At 51.3% G+C, this 22,586-nt stretch overlaps 1 protein-coding gene across 1 annotated transcript in view; it reads right to left on the reverse strand.

The window, feature by feature from the left end:
- B3GNTL1 (UDP-GlcNAc:betaGal beta-1,3-N-acetylglucosaminyltransferase like 1) overlaps nucleotides 1-22,586 on the reverse strand; it is an 80,688-nt gene that overhangs the window by 30,345 nt on the left and 27,757 nt on the right. Inside the window, exons 5-6 of the mRNA XM_080825588.1 lie at nucleotides 7,148-7,213; nucleotides 4,346-4,441 (exon numbers count right to left, since the gene is read on the reverse strand). Of these exons, the coding sequence (XP_080681714.1) occupies nucleotides 4,346-4,441; nucleotides 7,148-7,213 (162 nt within the window). The remainder of the gene's footprint in view (nucleotides 1-4,345; nucleotides 4,442-7,147; nucleotides 7,214-22,586) is intronic.

Genomic DNA, 22,586 nt, shown 5'->3' on the forward strand with positions numbered 1-22,586 from the left:
GCGCCACACAGTGAGAGGAGGAGCACAGAATCACCCCGCTGCCCAAGCTGCTGGGCCCGCTTCTTGTGAGCGAGAGAGCATGCTGCACAAGAAGGACACGCGGCTAAAATGTTCTGAGAAGATGTCACTGTTTGAAGAGCCGTGTAAGGACCAGCTGCCAAGGCGGTGAAAACAGGCCCCGCTCTCCGCCCGCTGCCATGCCTCAGGCTCCCCTGGGGGAAGCGGTGCTGATGCCCGTCTGGGTGGCTCCTTGGTGCCACAGGCCAGCGAGTGGACAAATGCCTGACGTTACCTCCAGGTGCTGGCGAGTCCCCCACGCGGCTGCCCAGGTCAGGGTAGACGCTTTTTCTCCAAAGGGCCACGTTTCCCGGCTGCAGCCTCCACATCGCAGGCACTCAGCTCCACCAACCTGAGCAAGGACAGCCACCACCACCCACAAACAAGCGGGCGAGGCTGTGCGCCTTAGGAGAAGACGTGGCCCTGAGCCCCAGGCTGCCAGCCCCGGTCTAACTGGTAAGGAGCGCAACGTTGGCTTCAATTTGATCGAAGCTTCTTCTTTGGTTACTGATGCCTGGCGTAGGCTGGTATCGCCCCTTCATCTCTCTCCCAAGCGCAGGGTCTAGGTGTAAATGCGGTACAGAAAATTACAAAAGCAGCGCCCAACACTCTTAGGATTCTTGGAAGCAGATGCAACACACCCAAGAGGCCTGACGCCTTCTCGCAGCTACTTTCTACACTCACCTACCGGCGGCTGACGCTCAGGCTCGGCCCCGGCAGAGGGCGCGCGGGCTGCGCGCACCAGGAGGTGGAACCGCGGACCCCGAGGCAGACCCGGACGCGTCACAAGGAGCCCTTCCTCCCCGAGATGCCAGAGCCGCCACGCGGAGTCCGCGGCCCGACGCAGGCCCCTTCCCCCCGCGGAGCCGGGCTTCCCACCGGACCGCTGCCGTCCGCGGACTCCTCGCCAGCTTGGCCCGCAAATCCGCCGGGACGAGTCAGGAACGACCACAGGAGGCGCGCGCACAGGTAAGGGGAGCGCGCACGGGGGAGGGGAGCGCACAGGTAAGGGGAGCGCGCACGGGGGAGGGAAGCGCACAGGTCAGGGGGAGCGCGCACGGGGGAGGGGCGCGCACAGGTAAGGGGAGCGCGCACGGGGGAGGGACGCGCACAGGTCAGGGGGAGCGCGCACGAGGCAGGGGCGTGCACAGGTAAGGGGGAGCGCGCGCAGGGAGGGAGGTGCGCAGGGTGCATGGGGGCCGCGCCACTGCAGTGAGAAGTCCCAGAAGCTCTGGGCTCTCACTGATTCCCTTTTGATTTTGTCTCCTTCTGGTTCTGATGTGTCACCAACTGAAAAATCAGATAATCCAGTTTCTTAGAAATTTGTCAAAAAGAAGGAGTTCCCAGGCGAGGCTCGGGGGCCCGTGCTGCTGTTCTGGGGACCTGGGGGTTTGCATTTGTCTCTCCCCTTGTTTTGCCAGCAACGGAAAGTGCACTTCCCAGAAATTCTATGTAGTTCCTTCCAGTGCCTGCAGGAACATACACACGGAAACAAGGCCATCAGCTCGGGGCCCCCTTGCCCAGAGTCTGCCCTCACGAAAGGCTCAGGACAGACAGATGCTTACTGACGGATGCTTCTGGTACTCAAAAAAGACAAAACTATGGATTATAGACTTAAAATGAGTTCAGTTTGTACTCAGAACGGAAAAGCCTTGCAGTTACAGGAGAATGAAGCATTTAATGAAATTCGCAGGCTCATTAGTGGTATCTTACCAGGAAGTGATATGAATTCTTCTCAGAGAAGAGCAGAGTGTGACTCATTTCCAGATTCCTGTGGTGTATTATCCTTACTTCTAATTTGTTGGAAAACTATCTTTAGACAGATAACAAATGTTCCAGTATTCTGACATTTTAACACCCACATAGCAACAAGAATAAACTCTGATGTTAGATCCAACATCTGTGGCTTCTGGGTTTAATAGAGAAACAGACATTAATACAAAGTTTCCCCTCTCCGTAGTATGTTTTAGAGAAAGTTGTCAGTTCTGTGAATCTGTACCTCAGATACACTTTCTGATGCTCCCTTTAAATGAAAAAAATGAAAAACAGTACTGCTTAGTCTGTGTCAAATTACGTAAGTTTTTAAGTGTCATGAGTGTGGGTTAGAATTAGATAAAATCATTGTACTATGAAGGACAAACTTTCAAGGGAAAGGCACACAGAGGTAGATGAGTGTGAAACTTAGTCTCTTTATACAAGGAAGAACCGAGCATCCCCCGTGGACAGGAGAGCATCTCTGTCACCCAGAGCCCTCCGCCCCCCCCACCCACTGTCTTCTAAATGAGCCAATGGAGACCGTCATGCATGTTGCCAAATATCTTCAAATGAGTGGGTCAAAGAATGAGCCTGGATATTGTGCTTAAACCCTTGAATTCTGTGAACAAAACGGAGGTAATGAAGCTGATGGAGGCCCCTGGCCTCTGGGGCATGACCAGCCCTGGGCACCCCTGCCATGTGGATCAGGAGGGGGTCCCCGGCGGGACCAGGACACCAGCACTGCTCCCCAGGCCTGGTGCTGACCTGCGGTGTAGGCTGAGCCCTGGACCTCAGGGGCCAGCTGCCTCTGCCCCCTCCAGCCCCTGCTGCCAGACCCCAGGGCGGGGGGCTGGGAGGGGTCCGGCCTTGCCTCCCCTTTGGTCTCCCTGATTCAGAAGATGCAGGCCCCTTGGGAATCACGCTGCTCCCCACCTCACAAATGAGATCAGCTTAGAGGACAAACACCGGCCACCTCACCTGCCAGCCTGTTCCCTTGGTAGGGTGGTGGTGGTTTCTGCACCCATGCACTGACCAGTGGCTTAGAGAACATCAGCTTCTTTCAGTTTATTTTTGAAAAAAGTCAGACTTTATCTTCCCTTAACTTGATAAAGAAAAACACTATTTAAGAGGACCCTGCCTTAATTATTTCTATGATGCTTAATGCCCTCGACTCAGAACTTGGATTTCTGGCTGCAGACGTGCCCACGGCATGTAACCTACACCCTCGGTGTTCGGCGACACAGTCCCTGCATGACTCACGTTCTACCAAAGAACCCAGCGCGCAGGCCGACAGCCGACGCACACAGCTGCCAGAGCTCCAGCACTTGCCGAGCGCCATGACTCCAGACCCTCACTGGGGCCAGGTGGGGCCTGGCCCTGCCAAGGAGCCTCTGGGTGCCCCAAATCAGGGCCAGAAGCTTTCCCACTGAATGTGGAGTTTGAGTTCCCCAGTTAGGAATATGAAGCCCTTAGCAGCTCTTCACTGAGTCAGCTGTGATCTTGGTTAAGAAAAACAAAAGCCAACCTGAGTGCGTGTCCTGACTGCGTTCATAGAAAGGCACACGTTCCCGAAGCATGAGCCCCACAGGCCCCCCTCTTGGGAGGGAAGGGCCCACAGACCGTGGGCTGCTTCTCCACACAAGGGATGCTCACCACCAGACCCTCCGCAGTCTCTGCGACTCTGGGTCATGAGGTTTGACCCCTCAAAACCACCCTGCGCCCTTGGGCAACTCTACCAGCTGCGGGGGAGAAGGCTGTGTGCGGTGCCAGGTCCGAAGCAGCAGCGCCCTGCGCCCCACAGGGGAGGGACTTCTCTTCTCCAGCGGGGAAGCCACTGGGGACAGTAGGGCAGCGGCACGGGCAGGTAGGAGTGGCACCCGGTCCCACGGCCTGGAGCCGCCTCTGCAGGCCCCACCCTCCCATGGCCACGAGCTCCCACCTCAAGGCCCCCTCATCCTGTGAGGGGAGGGTGCAGGCTGCGCGGGGCCCACGTGCTGGCTGTTCTGCCTGTTGGGTTTTGGGGCAGCTGGGAAACAAATCTCTCCCGCTGGCATCTAAAGAGGCCATTCATGGGATCTTCATCTTCTCAAAATGTGACAAGTCCACATGCAGAAGCACTTTCTGTGTGTGCGTGTGTGTGAGGAGCAGAGTGTACAAGCTAGCAAGGCAGGTCAGATACGGAAGCAAACTCCAGGGACTCTAGCCCCGCGGCACACCTGAACCTGGGACCAGAGCACGCAGTCCGCTTCCTCTGCGGGTCCCACCGCCTGCACATTGGTTTTCCGGCCAGCCCCACCCAGAAGGCGCGTCTCCCTCAGACCCTGCTCCGAGGCAGCCTGGGGACGGCCCTCAGTCCTGCCTGAAGCCTGGGCCTTTCCTGGACGCCTCTTCCTCTCCCCAGCCTCCAGCCAGGCCTTCCGCACCTGCCTGCTGGCTCTGGCTCCTTCCCAGGCCAGACCCACAGGTCAGGCAAACACAGGGACTAACAGCTCTCAGGACGTCCTGGGGGGCTCCCGGATGGGGGCAGGGGTACCTGAGTAAGAAGCTGGTCCGGCGTTAGCTGGTTGATCCACCGTGTGTATCGCTCAGTGGAGTCGGGGGGCTCTCTCCTTACTCGGCAACCGATAATCTGTGAGACAACAAAACGGAACTTAAAAGACAGTCACCATGGGCTGACAGGCACACACGCCTATCCACAGATGTCTCACCTGGCGTGAACTGGCACACCCAGCAGGGAACTAACAAAGACCTGCATCTGATCTGGCTGGGAACACTTCTGGGAGGCAAGGGGGAGAGGGAGGTGCAGAGTTCAGGCTGGACCCCATGATGGACGGTCCTACCCCGCCAGCTCCAGCAGCGCCCGTGAAATCACCCCAGGTTAGAGCTGTCGCCGATAAGCCTTCCCCTTAATGCATTCAAGTTACAGTGGTCTGTGCACAGGGTCAGATGTTCAGCTACCTCAGCAGGTTCGTCCTGAACCATGACTCAGGCAGACACGAGGGGCAGAGGGCGAGGGAGAGAGGATCTCAAGCAGGCTCCCTGTTGAGCACAGGGCTCAGGGCTCGATCCTAGGACCCTGAGACCACGACCTGAGCCAACACCAAGAGTCGGAGGCTTATCAAGCACCACCCAGGCACCCTGATAATTAATTAAAATTATTTTTTATTTTATTTTTATTTTTTTTAAGGACGTTATTTATTTTTTTGACAGAGATCATAAGCAGGCAGAGAGGCAGGCAGAGACAGAGGAGGAAGCAGGCTCCCTGCTGAGCAGAGAGCCCGATGCGGGGCTCGATCCCAGGACCCTGAGACCATGACCTGAGCCGAAGGCAGAGGCTTCAACCCATTGAGCAGCCCAGGCACCCTAAATTTTTTTTTTAATGAAGATTTTATTTTTTTATTTGACAGAGAGAGAGACAGCAAGAGAGGGAACACGAGCAGGGGGAGTGGGAGAGGGAGAAGCTGAGCAGAGAGCCCGATGTGGGGCTCGATCCCAGGACCCTGCGATCATGACCTGAGCTGAAGGCAGACACTCTAATGATGAAGCCCCCCAGGTGCGCCGCCCCCCCGATAATTTCTTAATAAGGAGACTGATTCGGTGATACAGGTCTTAGCGACCACCCTGAGGAGAGAGTGCAGGTCAGGGTCGGCTGCTGGCCACACCCGGGCCCTGACAGGAGCCCTGTGAGCCTCACCTGGGTGGGGGGGGCAGGCCCTGTGCTGCTGGGTGTCCCTCCCAGGGAGCGGTTCCTTCTGTAGCGACGGGCCCAGACACCTACAGTGGGGACCAACCTCAGCGGACTCTGGAGGACCACCTGGGAGCAGTCTCACACAGGCATCCCAAACACCCGCACACAGACCGAAGCCAAAGTATGGTGCTGTCCCCAGGTTTTGAGCTCTGTTGGAGGGCAGCAGGGGCCGTGGGGGGCCAGGGCTGCCCAAGCAGGTGTGTGCTCTCTCTCCCTCTCCTTCTGCCCCCCGCTCATGCCCTCTCTCTAAAGTAAATACGTAAGACGTAAGTAAATAAACACATAAAAAGAAATTGTCAAAAGTTCTACCATGACTCTTAAATTCCTTAAAGTCAGCTGTCTATAGCACATCTGCGTGGTGATTAATTTATATTAATGCAGGAACGCTAACAAAGACATAAGAAAGTTTTTGCTTGGGGCATCTGGGTGGCTCAGTGGGTTAAGCGTCTGCCTTCGGCTCAGGTCATGATCTCAGGGTCCTGGGATCGAGCCCCGCATCGGGCTCTCTGCTCCACGGGGAGCCTGCTTCCTCCCTCTCTCTGCCTGCCTCTCTGCCTACTTGTGATCTCTGTCAAATAAATAAATAAAATCGTTAAGAAAAAAAAAGTTTTTGCTTACATAATTTTGTGTTTGGTTCTTTTAATGAAACTTTGTTTTTTGTAGTGCAAATAACACACAGAGATCCCGTGTATCTTTTACGCGGTTTCTCCAACAGTAACATCTTGAAAAATCATGCAAGTCTCCCCAACCAGGGACCCCTCTCATGGTGCCTTTGTGGCTGTGCCCAGTCCTCCTGGACAGCAGCTGCCTGCCTGTCTTTCCGAGAGCACGTGCAGCCAATAGTTAGCAGAACGCTCGGGATCCTGGACTGTGTGTGATCCCTGCAGTCTGGAAACTCTGTCTATACGGCAGCCTGGGGACGTCCTGGGGATGTCCTCGGGGACAGTCTGGGGACAGTCCGGGACATTTTGGGGATGGTCCGGGGACAGCCTGGGGATGTTCTGGGGATGGTCCGGGGACGGTCTGGGGACAGTGTGGGGGATGGCCTGGATATCATCTGCGGACGGTCCGGGGACAGCCTTGGGGATGGTCTGAGGACAGTCCGGGACGTTCTGGGGATGGTCCGGGGACAGCCTGGGGATGTTCTGGGGACGGTCCGGGGACAGCCTGGGGACAGTGTGGGTGATGGCCTGGATACGATCTGCAGATGGTCCGGGGACAGCCTGGGGGATGGTCTGGGGACAGTCTGGGCACAGTCCGGGACATTCTGGGGATGGTCTAGGGACAGCCTGGGGACAGTCTGGGGACAATCTGGGGGACGGCCTGGGGATGATCTGTGGACAGTTTGCGGATGGCCCGCGGGGTCTAGAGGGATGGTCTGGGGATGGTCCGGGGACAGTCTGGGAGGTTCTGGGGAGGTTCTGGGGATGTTCTGGGGATAGTCTGGGGACAGTCTGGGAATAGTCCAGGGACGTTCTGGGGACATTCTAGAGACAGCCTGGGGACGTTCTGGGGACAGCCTGGGGACGGCCTGGGGACTGTCCAGGGGACATTCTGGGGACAGCCTGGGGATGGACGCGGACTCACGCTTGTCGGGTGCTGGGCAGCAGCCTCCAGCTGGAGCCTCACCCTCTGAGGCATCATCACGTCGTCCTGAAGTGAAAAGCACAGTTTAAAGTCATGTAAAGCAACTCCCACAGACAAGAAAGAAAATGACAGAACACGGAACAGTGAAATGGGCAAGAGATGGGAAGAGGCAGCACCGACACTATGTCCAGGCCTGGCCTCCCTGTGAGTCGGCGGGGAGATGTTGGCCATCCCCACAAGGGCACGCGCTCTGCCATCGGCCCCGCACCCAGAGGGCCTGGGCGTCCAACAGCCTGAGGACATGAAGCCCCAGGACGCAGCCACGTCACCCACCGGGGAAAGGAGTCCAGTGTGTGAGCATCAGAGGACCTATGGACACGCTCCGAGCAGCATCATTCACACACAGGACCGGCCGCTGTCGGGGACGCCAGAGTGCAGAAGCCAGCAGTGGCTGTCACCACTGAGACCACGGCACAGAGACACCCACACAGACGACTCCCACAGACGCGTGCTGAGCCAGAGATGCGGGACAAGACACGTCCTATCACACACTTACTTGACAACCGTACTGTCCAAGAAATGCACACATTATGCAAACTATAGAGAAAAGCAAGAAAAATCCTGAAGTTGGAATACTGGCCGCTCTGCACAGGGACGGAGGGGCAGGGGTACCTCTGGGGTACTGGCCACGTGGCTCCTTCCTGACCAGGAGCTGCTCACGTACATGTTTGCTTCCTTCAACCCTCAAAGTACACAAATGTTTTGTGCATTCTTCTACAGGTACATTCTATTTCATGATAAAAGAGCATTTCAGTGTTCTGGTTAAGGTACAAATGTACCCAATACAAGAACTAAAAATACTGTCACTGGGGAGAAACTCTCTTTAAACTGAGCAATAAACTAAAAGGCCTATGTGTGTACTCATGTTCCTGCAAAAGGGCCTCATGCACATCGTACTCATCAAATTACCTGTGATAAATGGAGCTGAGGGGTCTGTGGCTAAGGCAGGAAAGGAGGAGGCGGATGGGGGGGGCGGAGGAAGGACACGGGAGAGGCAGAAGGGACGTAAGGGACGGGGACGGAGGGCAGGTCCCGCACCAGCCCCAGCAGAGCCCGAGCTCGGCAGGCAGGAGAGGAGCGCAGGCAGGCAGGAGAGGAGCGCAGGTGTGAGAACAGAACGGGAGGAACCTGCGGCGAAAGACGTCAGAACAGAAGCGGAAAAGGAAACCCTGAGTCAACTCTGGGCTTTTCCAACACCCGAACCCCTCCCTGGCTGCAGCTGGCGGCACACTTCCAGCCGTGCCTGTGGTCCACCAGCCTGGGAACCTTGGGAGGGACACAGGGGCAATTCCCCTTAAAGGAAAGGCCTGCTGATCAAATTCTTGAAAAACGGCTCCTGTGTCTGATGGCCTCACACAGAATTTTACAAATTTCTGACCGCCTCCTAAACCAGTCTTTGATGCCTGTGTTGGGTTACACGTGGGAAGGGGTGAAAGCCAGCATACAAGCGTATGGGTATGTCAAAGAGAAGGGTTAGGGTTAGAGCTGGTCTCTGCCGGGCGGCATGACCGGCCCTGGACCCCATGCAGGGCTGCGGGACATGGCCTGGGGTTCGTGGTGTAGGGCACCACCACACAGGGAAGCACCCCGAGAGGGACGCCCCAGTCTTCTGACCTCCCATCTCCACACCTCAGCAGCCGTGCCCAGACCCCACAGCCCAGGGAAGGGCCACCTTGTGTGCCTTCCTAGAAGGCGGGCTGGCGCAGGCCTGTCTCTGGCCCTCAGAACACTCGCAGGACAAACGAATGTCCACTCCAGACTGGACAGTGTTTCCACTTACTCCGCCACTCATAAAACACTCCCACATAGCTTTTTTTTTTTTTTTTGCATATTTATCATGATCTACAGTTGGAGACAGAGGAGCTAAAATGATCTGTTTTGTAGCCAAAGGAAACAAGGCTTGGAAAGGCTATGTATTTCCCCAAGATCTCACAGCAATTACATGCCAGGGCTAAAATTTGAACATGGGATTAACTGAGAAACCGATCTGTGCTAACAGCTAAACTGCCCAGAAATGCCCAGCTCTCAGGAACATTCCAGTGTAAGTTTCCACCATCTCCTGAACTAGAATCGCTCCCGGGCATCTCACATCAAGCTCTGAGATCCACAGAGCGCCCCGGGGGTGGCTGACACGCTCACTGACTGAGAAATTCAAGGAGGAACGCAATGAGCAAACACGGAAGCCAAAAAACAAACAGCACGACAGGTACACACACAATCTGGGTGCACAGGGGTCCCATGGGTCACAGAGAAGCTCCTTGTTCTCCGAGACCATCTTGAGAAAAACTGGCTGAAAAGATGGGAAGATGTCTTTATCACACATGAAAACCATGTGGTATTTTAACAACAAGCCCAGATGTGTGTCTGCTGGGAGCCGTGATCTGCACCATCGTTCATGCCAACACCCGTCCAGGGTTGGGGGCGGCTCTGCCACGTCCACAGGGCTTGCAGCTAGTGCCAAACGCCAGGAGCTGGTCTCAGCAAAAGTCAGCTGCCGAGTGCAAAGCGGAGGAGCCCACAGGGTGGACGTGTAGTCCTGACCCCACGGGGCACAGGAGGGAGGGCTCAGAAGCCTGCACACTTGTTTGCCTGAGAGCCTTCAGAGTCCCCAGACCGGCGGTGATACCAGCTCAGAAACAACGTTCTTGGCAGCCTAGGGCAAAGGATTTTGATGTTTTACAAAAATAACATAAATTCGGAAAGAAATGCCGTTTCCTTTCTGACCACAAAAATAATGGGTGGAAAAAAGCTCATCTAGTCAAAGAATTCTGCAGTTGAAAGAATCCTGGAGCTTCAAGTTAAGTAGCTTCCGAGTGAGATTGTGGCTGTGGGCTCGCAGCCAGCATCAGACAAAAGCTGGAGGCGGACGGAAGCCTGGAACATGCGAGGTGTGGGATGGGCTGCCTACATGAACGTTACCCGAACCCACACGACGCTCTCCCTCTACGCAGAATGAAAAGTCTATTTTGTTCTATTTTGTTGTGAAGTGTCCTTATGTCTGGCTTTCAGACACGTGGGCTGGAAGACAGACAGAAGTTAGGTGGTCAGACCTGCAGACTCAGGACCCACACTCCGCAGGGAGACCCTGAAGAAGGCGAGGAAGACAGTGGACCCAGCAACAGGTCGAAAGCTTGCAAAGCACGGGGTCAAGTGACTTGCCTACATTAGCTTCCTGCGTGTCTCCGCTCAAACTCTGAGTCCCAGAGGGCTTTCCTGCTCATATGGTCTGCAAATTCCATATCCCACCTGCAGAAATGACACACTAACTACACTCCTCTCTGTTCAGCTAAGAGCTGTGTATTTTAGGAGTCTGTACGAGTGACACAGAGTTAAGGAGAAGCACTGGCAGGCCCTGGGCCTAGATCCGCAAGAAGGCCTGAACTCAGAAAACACAAGCCCCTTTTGCCCTGAAGGCCTCACTGACCCTGGTTCTGAGGGGAGGGAAGTTGGAGCCCAGGCTGCTCACGACCAGGGCGGCAGCCCCGACCTCCCTCGGGTGAGAGGGGCCTGGGGGCACCACCTTGGCGGTCCCAGGATGGTGGCTCTCCCAGGTGCCCGGGAAAGCCAGGGAGAAGCTTGGAAGAAGTGGACCCTCGTCCAAGACCTCCCAACTGCACGGGGAGGTGTTCGGAGACCGAGGCCGGTGCACGGGGATAAGCAGGCACTTGAGAAAAACACACAGAACGACACAGGAAGATCCTCCAGAAAGCAACCATTAAGGAAACACCTTTAACGCAGAAGAGGTAAAAATGAATAATCGTCAGTAGGACCATAGAAATGATCTATTCAGTAAAAAAGGCGGAGGCGGCAGGGGCAGAACAGAGGAATGAACGAACGAATGAACGAGCGAGATGGAAAATGAACAGGGCACGGCGGGCGCACACACAGCCGAGTAGAAAACAACGGATGTGGATAAACTCGGTCCTTTCACCAGAACCCGACTGTCAGACTGCGTTTTAGAAAACAGACACAGGAACAAAACAAGATCCGCCCACCCACCGTTGGCAAGAGACAGACTTCAGGCCAAAGACAGAACGACGGACCGGGGGAGCACGGAAGGCTCCCGCGCGAACTGCAGCCTCGGGAGACGCCACGGGAGACGAAGAGGGCGGCCACGGGCGGGCAGAAGGCCGCCCCAGCACAGAGCGGACGTGTGCGCTCACCTGCGAGCCCGCCACCCGGGAGGAGGAAAGAGAAGCGCTCGGACCTGAAGAGAGACGCAGACCCGCGCGAGGGCGGGAGCCTGGCCACGCGGCGCACACGCCGGGCCGGGCCGCCGGCCGGGAGCCCGCAGACCAGCGCCCGGCCCGCCCGCCACGCTCGCCACACGCGGGGGCCGCGGCGTTGAAGCCCCGAGGCCAGAGAAGGCGTGTGCTCCGACCACACGGAAGCGGAGTCAGAAATCGGACGCAGGAGAGTACGGGGGACCCGCCGGCGTGTGGGGGAGGAGACCACGACGTGTTCCGGCCCGACGGAAGTGAACTGGGACACGGTGGCACAGCTGAGGCCACCCCTGTGCCAGCCAAGACCGGGCTCTTGGGAAACACCAGCGAAAAAGAGCAAACTACACGAGAAGTAAACCGAAGAGAATAGTGAGACCTGAGCAGCGAGACGGGAAAGTACCACACCCGAGAAAACCAGCTCGGACGACGACTGGCTCTTTGAAAACAAGACACGTGACCGACCTTGAGCTACACGGGGGACCCGCAAACTTTTTCTGTAAAGGACCAGATACTAGATACTTCAGTCTTTGTGGTCATACGTGGTTTCTGCCAATATTCTTCTCTTTTCGTTCGTTTTGGTTTTGTAGCACTTAAAAAAAAAAAAAGATCATTTTTAGCTTAGAGACCATAGAAACAGGCTGCCAGCGGGTTGGGCCCGTGAGCTGTCATCCGTCACCCCTGAGCTGGACGGGGAGAAAGAGACACAAGCAAGTAGATTCTGGAATGAAGCGGAGGCAGCAGGGCCGGTCTCTGAGCAGGTGTGAGAGCAGCAGGAGAGCCCAAATCAACCGCACGCCAACGAATCACGCAGTTCTGATGAAACGGACAATTGCTAAAAAGACGTGGATTTCTGGAATAGACGGAAGAAACAGTACAAAATCTGAAGAGATCTATAAAAAGGAAACAATATATATTGGATTAGGAACTAAAACTCTCTCCCGACAAGGAAGTCCAAGTTCAGACGGCATGAAGAGTGACTTCTACCGACACTTAAAGAAGAAAAGGGGGCGCCTGGCTGGCTTAGGGGGTGGCCCATGTGACCCTTGATCTCAGGGGTGTGAGTTCGAGACCCACATTGGGTGTAGAGATTATTTAGAAATCTTAAAAAAGAAAAGAGGAAGAAGTGGTATCTTGCCTTCACAAAGTCTCCAGAAATGGAGGTGGTAGGAATCGGTCCCAGTTGCCTCTAAGCGGCTGGCACTGGCACCAGGTAAGGCCCCACAAGAAAACTAGAGAGCGTTACTGCACACGGATGTAGAAGGAAGGGGTGTTGGACCAAATGTTGGCAAACCAACCAGCAACATACTCAGAGGACTAGTCCCTGACCAAGTGGGGTTTCCCCAGGACACAAGGTCGCTTCACCATCTGGAAGCCAATTCCTGTCACGCGTTACGGAGACACAAAAAAGAACAATTGCTACATGACAACCTCAATAAATGCAGAAAACGGGTTTCACAAAATCTAATGGTCATTTAAGACAAAAATTCTCAACAAAATAGGAATAGAAAGGAACTTCCCCATCTTGATAAAAGGCACCAGAAAACCCTACAGTTAACACCTCAAAGGTGAGCAATGGTTTTCCTGAGGCGGGAACGAGGGGACACGTCCCCCCTCGCACGCAGACCACCGCACGGAGCTTCTGGCCGGTGGGACCGGGCAAGAAAGGAGGATAAAAGGCTCCCAGATTGGAAAGGAAGACACGAAACTGCCTTGATTTGCAGACGGCATGATGTTGTATTTATAAAATCTCAAAGAATCCACAAAAAATACTAAGCTAATAAACAAGTTCAGCAAGATCACAGAATACAAGAGCAAACCAAAAATCAACTGTAGCTTCGCTGATAGTTTCCTTCACTGTGCAGAAACTTTTTATTCTGCTGAAGTCCAATAGTTTGCTTTTGTTTTCCAGGTCTCAGGAGACACATCTAGAAAAACGCTGCTATGCCTGCTGTCAAAGACATTTCTCCCTGTGCTCTCCTCCAGGGTCTTTACGGTCTCACATTCAGGTCTGTCATTCACAAAACCGAGAGTCAGCGTGCGAGGAGCAGGATGATGGTGGCAGAGCAGGAGGACCCTAGGCACGCCTCACACCACAACACAAATACCCCAGAAATGGATCTGAAGACTGACAGAGCTAAAAAGAGAGAAGAGGCCCCCTGAAAAAAAAGGCAACCTATGGAATGGGAGAAGATACTCGCAAACAATATGTCCAATAAAGGGCTAGAACCCAAAATATATCAAGAACTTATAACACTGAACACCCCCCAAATGAATAATCTGACTAAAAATGGGCAGAAGAGGGACGCCTGGGGGCCTCAGTCAGTGAAGCCTATGCCTTCGGCTCAGGTCATGGTCCCAGGGTCCTGGGATCGAGCCCCGCATCGGGCTCTCTGCTCAGCTCTGCCTACTTGTCTCTCTCTCTCTCTGTCAAATAGAAAAATAAAATCTTAAAAAAATGGGCAAAAGACACAAACATTCTTCTAAAGAAGACATCCAGATGGCCAACAGACACATGAGAAAGTGCTCCACATCACTCGGCATCAGGGAAATACAGATCAAAACCACGATGAGATACCATCTCACACCGGTCAGAATGGCTAAAATTAACAAGTCAGGAAATGACGGATGCTGGCGAGGATGTGGAGAGAGGGGAACCCTCCTACACTGTTGGTGGGCATGCAAGCTGGGGCAGCCACTCTGGAAAGCAGCATGGAGGTTCCTCAAACAGTTGAAAATAGAGCTACCTTATGACCCAGCAATCGCACTACTGTGTATCTACCCCAAATATACAAATTTAGTGATCTGAAGGGGCACGTGCACCCCAATGTTCATAGCAGCAACGTCCACAATAGCCAAACTATGGGAAGAGCCCAGATGTCCATCGACAGATGAATGGATAAAGATGTGGCTCATATGTACCCTGGAATACTATGCAGCCATCAGAAAACGAAATCTTGCCGCCTGTAACAACGTGGATGGAACAATGGAGGATATAATGCCAACTGAAATAAGTCAGTCAGAGAAAGACCGACATCATATGATTTCACTCGTAAGTGGAATTTAAGAAACAAAACAAACAAAGGGAAAAAGAGAGAGACAGAGACAGAAAAGCTCCCACTGAGCTACAGAACATACTGACTGTCCCCAGAGGAGAGGTGGGGGATGGGTGAGATGGGTGGGAGGAAATAAAATAAAATACAATGACAAAAAAATACAAATTACAGTTAAAAAATTCAGTTGTATTTCTATACGCCAGCATCAAACAATCTGAAAATAAAATTAAGAAAATAATATACTCACAATCACATCAAAGAATAAAATCATTAGATATACATTTAACAGAAAAAGTGCTAGACTTGTATGGCGGAAATTAGGAAACTCGCTGACAGAAGTGAAAGATCTAAGTGAACAGAGACACATCCCACATTCATGGGTCAGAAGACTCAACATCACAAAACACTTCTCCCCAAATTGACCTATGAATTCACTACAACTCAAATCCAAATCTCAAACTTGCATTTTTACAGAAACTGGCAAGCTGCCCCTGGAATTCTCATGGAGATATAAAGACCCAGAATGGCAGTGTTGGCAAAAGAAGAAACACCGTGGAGACCTTATGCTTTCTGGGAAGCTGGCCCCTGGGTGGGAGATGCGGGCTCAGACCCAGCAGATGAGGACCTGAAGGGCAGAGGCTGGGACCCGGGGGCAGAGGCGAGGACGCACACGGACCCCACCGCACACAGAATGAATCCGATGTAGACCATGGACCTCAGTGTCAGAGCTAAACCGGGAACTCCTAGGACAATCTCGGTGACCCTGAGCGAAGTGAAGGATCCTCAAAGAAAAGCGGGGCTTCATCAAAATTTAAATTCTTGTGAAGATTTAACAAGATAGTGAACAGAGCACGCCCCCGACTGGGAGAAAACGGGGGCAGAGGCCCCATCCGTGTGGATGCTGGGGGTCTCCTCACCCATGGGGCAGGCCCTGAGCAGAGGCCCCCAGCGGCCGTGGGGGACCCACCCAGCAGGCGTGGTGTCAAGAGCCTTTCCTCTCCCTGGGCCACCCACTCTTCCTTCAGCTCTGCAAGAGAACTTCCCCAACATCATTAAGGGCAGAAGTGACAAATACCGATGGCAAACAGTGCACTTAACAGTGAAAGGGCTCAGCACCTTCTCTGAGATTGGAAAGGAGATAAGGACACCCATTCTCGCAATGTCTGGTTAACAACCGACTGGAAACTCAAGTCAAGAAAAAGAAATAAAAAGCACAAGGCTTAGAAAGAGAAAAAGGGATTGTAGACATAAACGACCCAAAATAATCAACAGAGAAATATTGGAATTAAAAGTAAGTTCAGCAGGATTCCTGAATACAAGATTAATAAAGTTAAATTAATGTCTTTATACCTACAAAATTTTTATGTGATGCTACTTACAATAATATCAAAAAACATCAGATTATTCTCCCACATCATTGGTGAGAATGGAAAGTGGTAAGCTCCTTTGGAAACAGTCTGGCAATTCCTCAAAATGCTAAACGTGTAGTTTACAGCCCAGCAGCACCAGTTCTGGGTCTATGCCCACGAGAACTGGACACGTCTGTACACATGGGAACTAGTACAGGAATGCTTGTATCCACGTCTGCTGAGCAGCTAAAAGCAGACACAACTCAAACGCTCATCAAGCAGCATCTGGATAAACAAGACGTGGTCCCTGCATCCAGGGTTCCATGACGCCGAGATGGGAAGAAACAGAGCTCTGATACGGCTGCAGCACGAGGGACAGACAAAGAACGCTGGTCACAGAGACCCAACCACGTCAGTACCACTTCCAGGAAATGTCCAGAACGGGCAAGCCCACAGAGACAGAAAGGGGGCCTGGCTGAGAGCTGGGGGATCAGGAGTGAGAGCTAACTGGGGAGGGGGGTTATGTTGTGATGGCAATGTCCCCGAATTAGACAGTGGTAAGGACTGCATGACACTGCAAACGCACCAGAAACCCCTGAATCGTACACTTTGAGCAGGTGGGTTTTACGTGAATTCTATTTTAGTAAAGCTGATAACAAATGTTTTTTCGAAACCAAATACCAAGGGATACCAAGGAATTAATTTACTGGAGGACTGCGAGCCCTCTAGTAGGAAACCCATGCACGGCTGCTGAGATAAAGAGACGAGTGGACACAGGTTCCCTGTTAGGAACACTGAGCACCGTAAAGCAGACAGCCCTCCCCCCTCCCACAACGGACCCACAGACTCAGCACCTAATTCCAGTCAAGATCCTCACTGGAGAGTCTGTGCAAATTAACAAATAACTGACATTTATACAAAAACACAGTTGGTTTTTTAAAAAGATTTTATTTATTAGAGAAAGTGAGCACAAGCAGGGGGAGCAGCAGGCAGAGGGAGAAGCAGGCTCCCCGCTGAACAAGGAGCCCAATGGGGGACTCGATCCCGGGACCCTGGGACCATGACCTGAACCGAAGGCAGACGCTTGACCATCTGAGCCACTCAGGCGCCCCAAAAAAAGTTTTTTTAAAGCTGGGCTCCATGCCAGTATGAAGTCCAATGGAGGGGGCCTGAACTCATGATCCTGAGACCAAGACCTGAGCTGGAAAAAAAAACAAGCCCCATCTATATGTTGCCCTACAAGAGACTCATTTTAGTCCTAAAGACACCTTCAGATTGAAAGTGAGGGGGTGGAGAACCATCTGTCATGCTAATGGGCACTAAAAGAAAGCTGGGGTAGTCATCCTTATATCAGACAAACTAGATTTTATTTTATTTTTTTAAAATACCATTTATAATAATGTAAAAAAATCAAAAATATTTAGGCATAAATTTAACAAAGAATATTCCAAATCTATTAATGAAAAGTACATAACACCGCTGAGAGAAATTTTAAAAGACCTATACAAATGGAGAGATATACTATGTTTGCAGGCTGGTGGACTCATTTTTTTTTTAACTTAAATTTTTTATTTTTTTATTAACATATAATGTATTATTAGCCCTAGGGGTACAGGTCTGTGAATTGCCAGTTTTACACACTTCACAGCACTCACCATAGCACATGCCCTCCCCAATGTCCATAACCCAACCACCCTCTCCTTCCTCCGCTCCCCCCTGGCAACCCTCCATTTGTTTTGTGAGATTAAGAGTCTCCTATGGTCAGACAAACTAGATTTTAAACCAAAGATGGTGATAAGAGATGAAGGAGGATGCTGTATTATAACTAAGGAATCTATTCATCAAGAAGATCTAGCAATTGTAAATATTTATGCCCCCAACCTGGGAGCAGCCAGATATATGAATCAATTAATAACAAGCATAAAGAAACTCGTGGATGGTAATACAATATAGGTATACAAAATGACACGACATGACACGACACAATACAAAACAAAACAATATGATATGATACGATACGGTACGATACAATACAACATAACAAACAATAAACGATACGATATGACACAATATGATATGATATAATACGATACAATAAAAAATACAATACAATACAACACAACACGAAACAATACGATACGATACAATACAACACAACACAAAATGATACAATATGATATGATACAATACAAAATAGAACACAATACAATAAATATTATAATACAACACAATAAAGTCCCCTACAATACAAAGTAGGGGACTTTAACACCCCATTCACACCAATGGACAGATCACTGAAGCAGATCGGTAAGGAAACAATGGCTCTGTCTGACACACTGGACCAGACCGACTTCACAGGCATGTTCAGAACATTTTATTCTAAAGCAGCAGAATACACATTCTTTTCAAGTGCACATGGAACATTCTCCAGGATAGATCACATACTGGGTCACAAATCAACTCCCACAAGTACAAAAAGACTGAGATCAGATCGTGCATATTTTCAGACCACAATGCTATAAAACTTGAAGTCAACCACAGGAAAAAATTAGGGAAGGCATGGAGGTTAAAGAACATCCTACAAAGAACGAATGGGTCAACCAGGAACTTAAAGAAGAAATTAAAAAGTACATGGAAACAAATGAAAATGGAAGCACGACAGTTCAAAACCTTTGGGATGCGGCAGGTCTTAAGAGGAAAGCATACAGCAATACACACCTTTCTCAAGAAGCAAGAGAAGTCTCAAATACACAACCTAACTTTACACCTAAAGGAACTGGGAAAGGAACAGCAAATAAAGCCTAAAGCCAGCAGAAGAAAGGAAATAAAGGTTAGAGCACAAATAAATGATTGAAATTAAACAAAAAAACTGTAGAACAGATCAACAAAACTTGGAGCTGGTTCTTTGAAAGAGTTAACAAGATTGATAAACCACTGGCCAGACTCATGAAAAAGAAAAAGGACCCAAATAAATAAAATCACAAATGAAAGAGAAGAGATGACAAACATGGCAGAAATGCAATTATAAGAGATTATGAGCAAATATATGCCAACAAAATGGGCAATCTGGAAGAAATGGATGCATTCCTAGAAACACATAAACTACCTAAACTGAAACAGGAAGAAAAAGAGAATCTGAACAGACCCATAACCAGCACGGAAACTGAAGCAGTCATCAAGAACCTCCCAGGGCCAGGCGGCTTCCCAGGGGAATTCTACCAGACATTTAAAGAAGAATTACTATCTATTTTTCTCAAACTGTTCTAAAAAATAGAAATGGAAAGAAAACTCCCAAACTCTATGAGGCCAGCATTCCCCTGATACTAAAACCAGACAAAGACCCCACCAAAAAGGAGACTTACAGACCAACATTCCTGATGAACATGGATGAAAAAATTCTCAATAAAACACTAGCAAGTCAAATTCAACAGTACATTAAAAGTACTCCCACGACCAAGTGGGATTGATTCCTGGGCTGCTGGGGTAGGACAACATCCGCAAATCAGTCAACGCGATACACCATGTTCCTTTCCTGATCAAAACCCTCAACAAAGTAGGGATAGAGGGAACAGAACTCAACATCATAATAGCTATAGATGAAAGACCACAGCTAATGTCATTCTCACTGAGAGCTTCTCCCCTAAGGTCAGGAACATACAGGAATGTCCACTCTGACCATCTGACACAGGATGGGAAGTCTTAGCTTCAGCAATCAGACAGCACAAAGGAAAAGGCATCCAGATAAGAAGGAAGAAGCCAAGCTTCTGGTGTCTGCAGATGACGTGATCCTCTGTGTAGAAAACCTGGAAGACTCCACCAAAAAATTGCTAGAACTGACACATGCAGGATATAAAATCAATGAACAGAAATCTGTTGTGGAGAAGGGGGCCTCCTACATGGCTGGTGGGAATGCAAGCTCGTGCGGACACTCTGCAGAATAGTGTAGAGGGTCCCCAGAAAGCTCAAAATAGAGCTACCCTGCAATCCAGCCACTGCCCTACTGGGTACTAACCCAGAGGACACAGAAACACACCCTGGAAGAAGCACCTGCACCCCAGTGTTCACAGCAGCAACGTCCACAGTAGCTGAACTATGGAAAGAGCCCGGATGTCTGCCGACGGATGGATGGAGAGGCTGTGGTATATACACCAAGGAACAGGACTCAGCCATCGGGAAGAATAAAATCCGTTTGCAACGACATGAATGGCACTAGAGAGTATTACACTGAGTAAAATAAGTCAGAGAAAGACAAATAGCATATGATTTCACTCACATGTGGAATTTAAGGAAAAAACAGGTGAACGAACATACAAGAGAGGGAAAAAGAGAGAGCGGGAAACAAATCATGAGGGACTCTTAACTATAAAGAGTAAACTGAGGGTTGATGGAGGGAGCTGAGTGGGGGATGGGATAGGTGGGGGACGGGATTAAGGAGGGCTTCTGTCATGACGAGCGCTGAGGGCCGTATGTAGGTGATGAGCCCCCGAATTCGACTCCTGAAACCAAGACTGAACTATGTCAGTGAACTAGATTTTAATGAAAAAGACTGGAGCGGAGGTCAAGAGTTGGATGCTTCACTGACTGAGCCACCCAGGTGTCCCCATGCAAAGAAATTTTTTTAAAGAATAGCCAAAAACACTGAAGTAGACAAGCAAGAGGACTCACAGACTCAAACCACACTGTTCTGTAAAGCTGCGGTGTGGCAAACGAAGGACAGACCGCCAGCCCAGATGGACAGGACACAGAGGCCAGGAACAGGCCCTACACACGTCAACTCTGGATTACAGACAGCTCGAAAGCTATGCGTAAGGGCCTTCTTTCAGTCAACAATGCTACACCCACGGGAGATCCCTCCGAGAAGGAGTCATTCAGGACCTCTACCCACAGGCAGACAGAAGTAATTCTAGGCTGAGTACAGATCTGAATGGGAAAAGCAACCATGACACTTCCAGAGAATGATACAGAAAAATATCTTCAAGAGAAGGAGGTAAACTAAAGCTTTCACAACTGGGGAAAGAGGCACCAGCACTTAGGAAACGACCGGACAGGAAGTCAGACGCTCCCGTTCACCCAAGACTCTACTGAAGAACAAAAAAGAACGCGTGTCTCTTGATCTCAAGCCCCACACTGGATGCTGAGGTTATTCGATAAATAAATAAGAAACAATAAACAAACAAATTCAAAAAATAAGAACAAAAACTAAAGCCACACAGTGAGAGGAGCTCTGTAATACATACATTCAGTGAAGGACTTGTACCCAACACCTCGGATTAACTCCTTATTGAAGAAAAAGAGGGAACATCATAAAAAATGGGCAAGAGACATGAGCAGGCACTACACGAAGAAAATACCCAAAGACCCACCTGCCACCTCAATCAGACATCAGGGAAATGAACTTAAAACCACACCCAGGCCCCTCCCTGTGATGACGGAGGACTCGAGTGCAGGAGACCAGACACAGGAAGGGCCGGGGGACAGGCGAGCCGGCACGCCTTCCCCTGCCCCACGAGTGCCTGCCGCACGGGAGCACGGCACCACAGCCACATCAGTCCCTCCTCACGTGCGTGACACGCAGCCCCGCAGCCGCACGCGCACCGACAGAAATGCACACACGCTTCCTGGCAGCGCTGCTCGAAGACCCAAACGTCCAACCAGCAGAAGGCAGGAGCTGGGCATCTCCACACGCTAGACCGTCACCCAGCAATAAAAGGGAAATGCTGCTTACCCGGCACTGATCTCCAAAACCTGATGCTGGGCAAGATAAGCCGGACACGAAGGAGTATGTGAGGAACCACACAAAGGTCGAAACAAGATGAAGCTAACTTTGGGGTCTGCATCCCAGTCATGCTGTAGAGGAGAAGGGGTCTTCTGGGGAGGAACAGAGGGCACGCGGGACGCTGGCGGGGCTCCGGGCCCCGGAGCGCGACACGGGACAGAGCAGTTTCACCCATCTCCACGGACAGCACACTTCCGACCCGCACCCTGACCTGCGTCATGTTAAACTTAAATAAAAATGAACAAAGACAATTCCAAGTGGAGTTTAGATCAAAATATAAAAGGTAAAAAAGAAACAAAGCATCTGGAACTGACAATAACTTCAGGGCCTCAGAGCAGGAGAAAATGCCTCAAGAAGGCACAAGGCGCCGACCGTGAAGGAAGAGACTAAACGGACGTGACTCCCCGCTGCGAGCCCCGCTCACCCGCTGGCGGCTTTCAGACGGTGGGGAGGCAGGCAAGCCGCCGCGGGAGCGGAGCCGGATGCGGGGGGTCACAGAGCTCAAGCCCAGGCAGGGCTGTCAGGCCCGCGAACAGGACGACATCTGACCGCGGGGTGGATAAGAGATGCAGCCGGGAAGGAGCGAGCGGCTCTGGGGCGGCTGCCCACATGCCTGCTTCGCGAGGGCCAGTGCCCTTCGCCGGTGCGGTCCTCACCGAGTGGGCGGTGCCGCAGACGCGGCTCTGAGGGCGACAACCACTTCTGGTGACTCTGCCTGGAGCCCGGTCCGCACGGCGAGCCAAGACCAGGGCATACGAGCTCTCGGTCAGAACCACGTCAAAGTCTACTCCTCACTTCACAGTGAATTCTTAACACAAAACCTACTATAACTGATAAGGTAATTTAGCAGATTTACAGCAATAAAACAGGGGATTAACTTTTTTTTTTAAAGATTTTATTTATTTATTTGTCAGAGAGAGAGAGAGAGAGAGAGAGCGCACAGGCAGACAGAATGGCAGAGGGAGAAGCAGGCTCCCC

The sequence above is a fragment of the Martes martes genome, assembly GCF_963455335.1.
Source record: "Martes martes genome assembly, chromosome: 16".
Taxonomy (NCBI): domain Eukaryota; kingdom Metazoa; phylum Chordata; class Mammalia; order Carnivora; family Mustelidae; genus Martes; species Martes martes.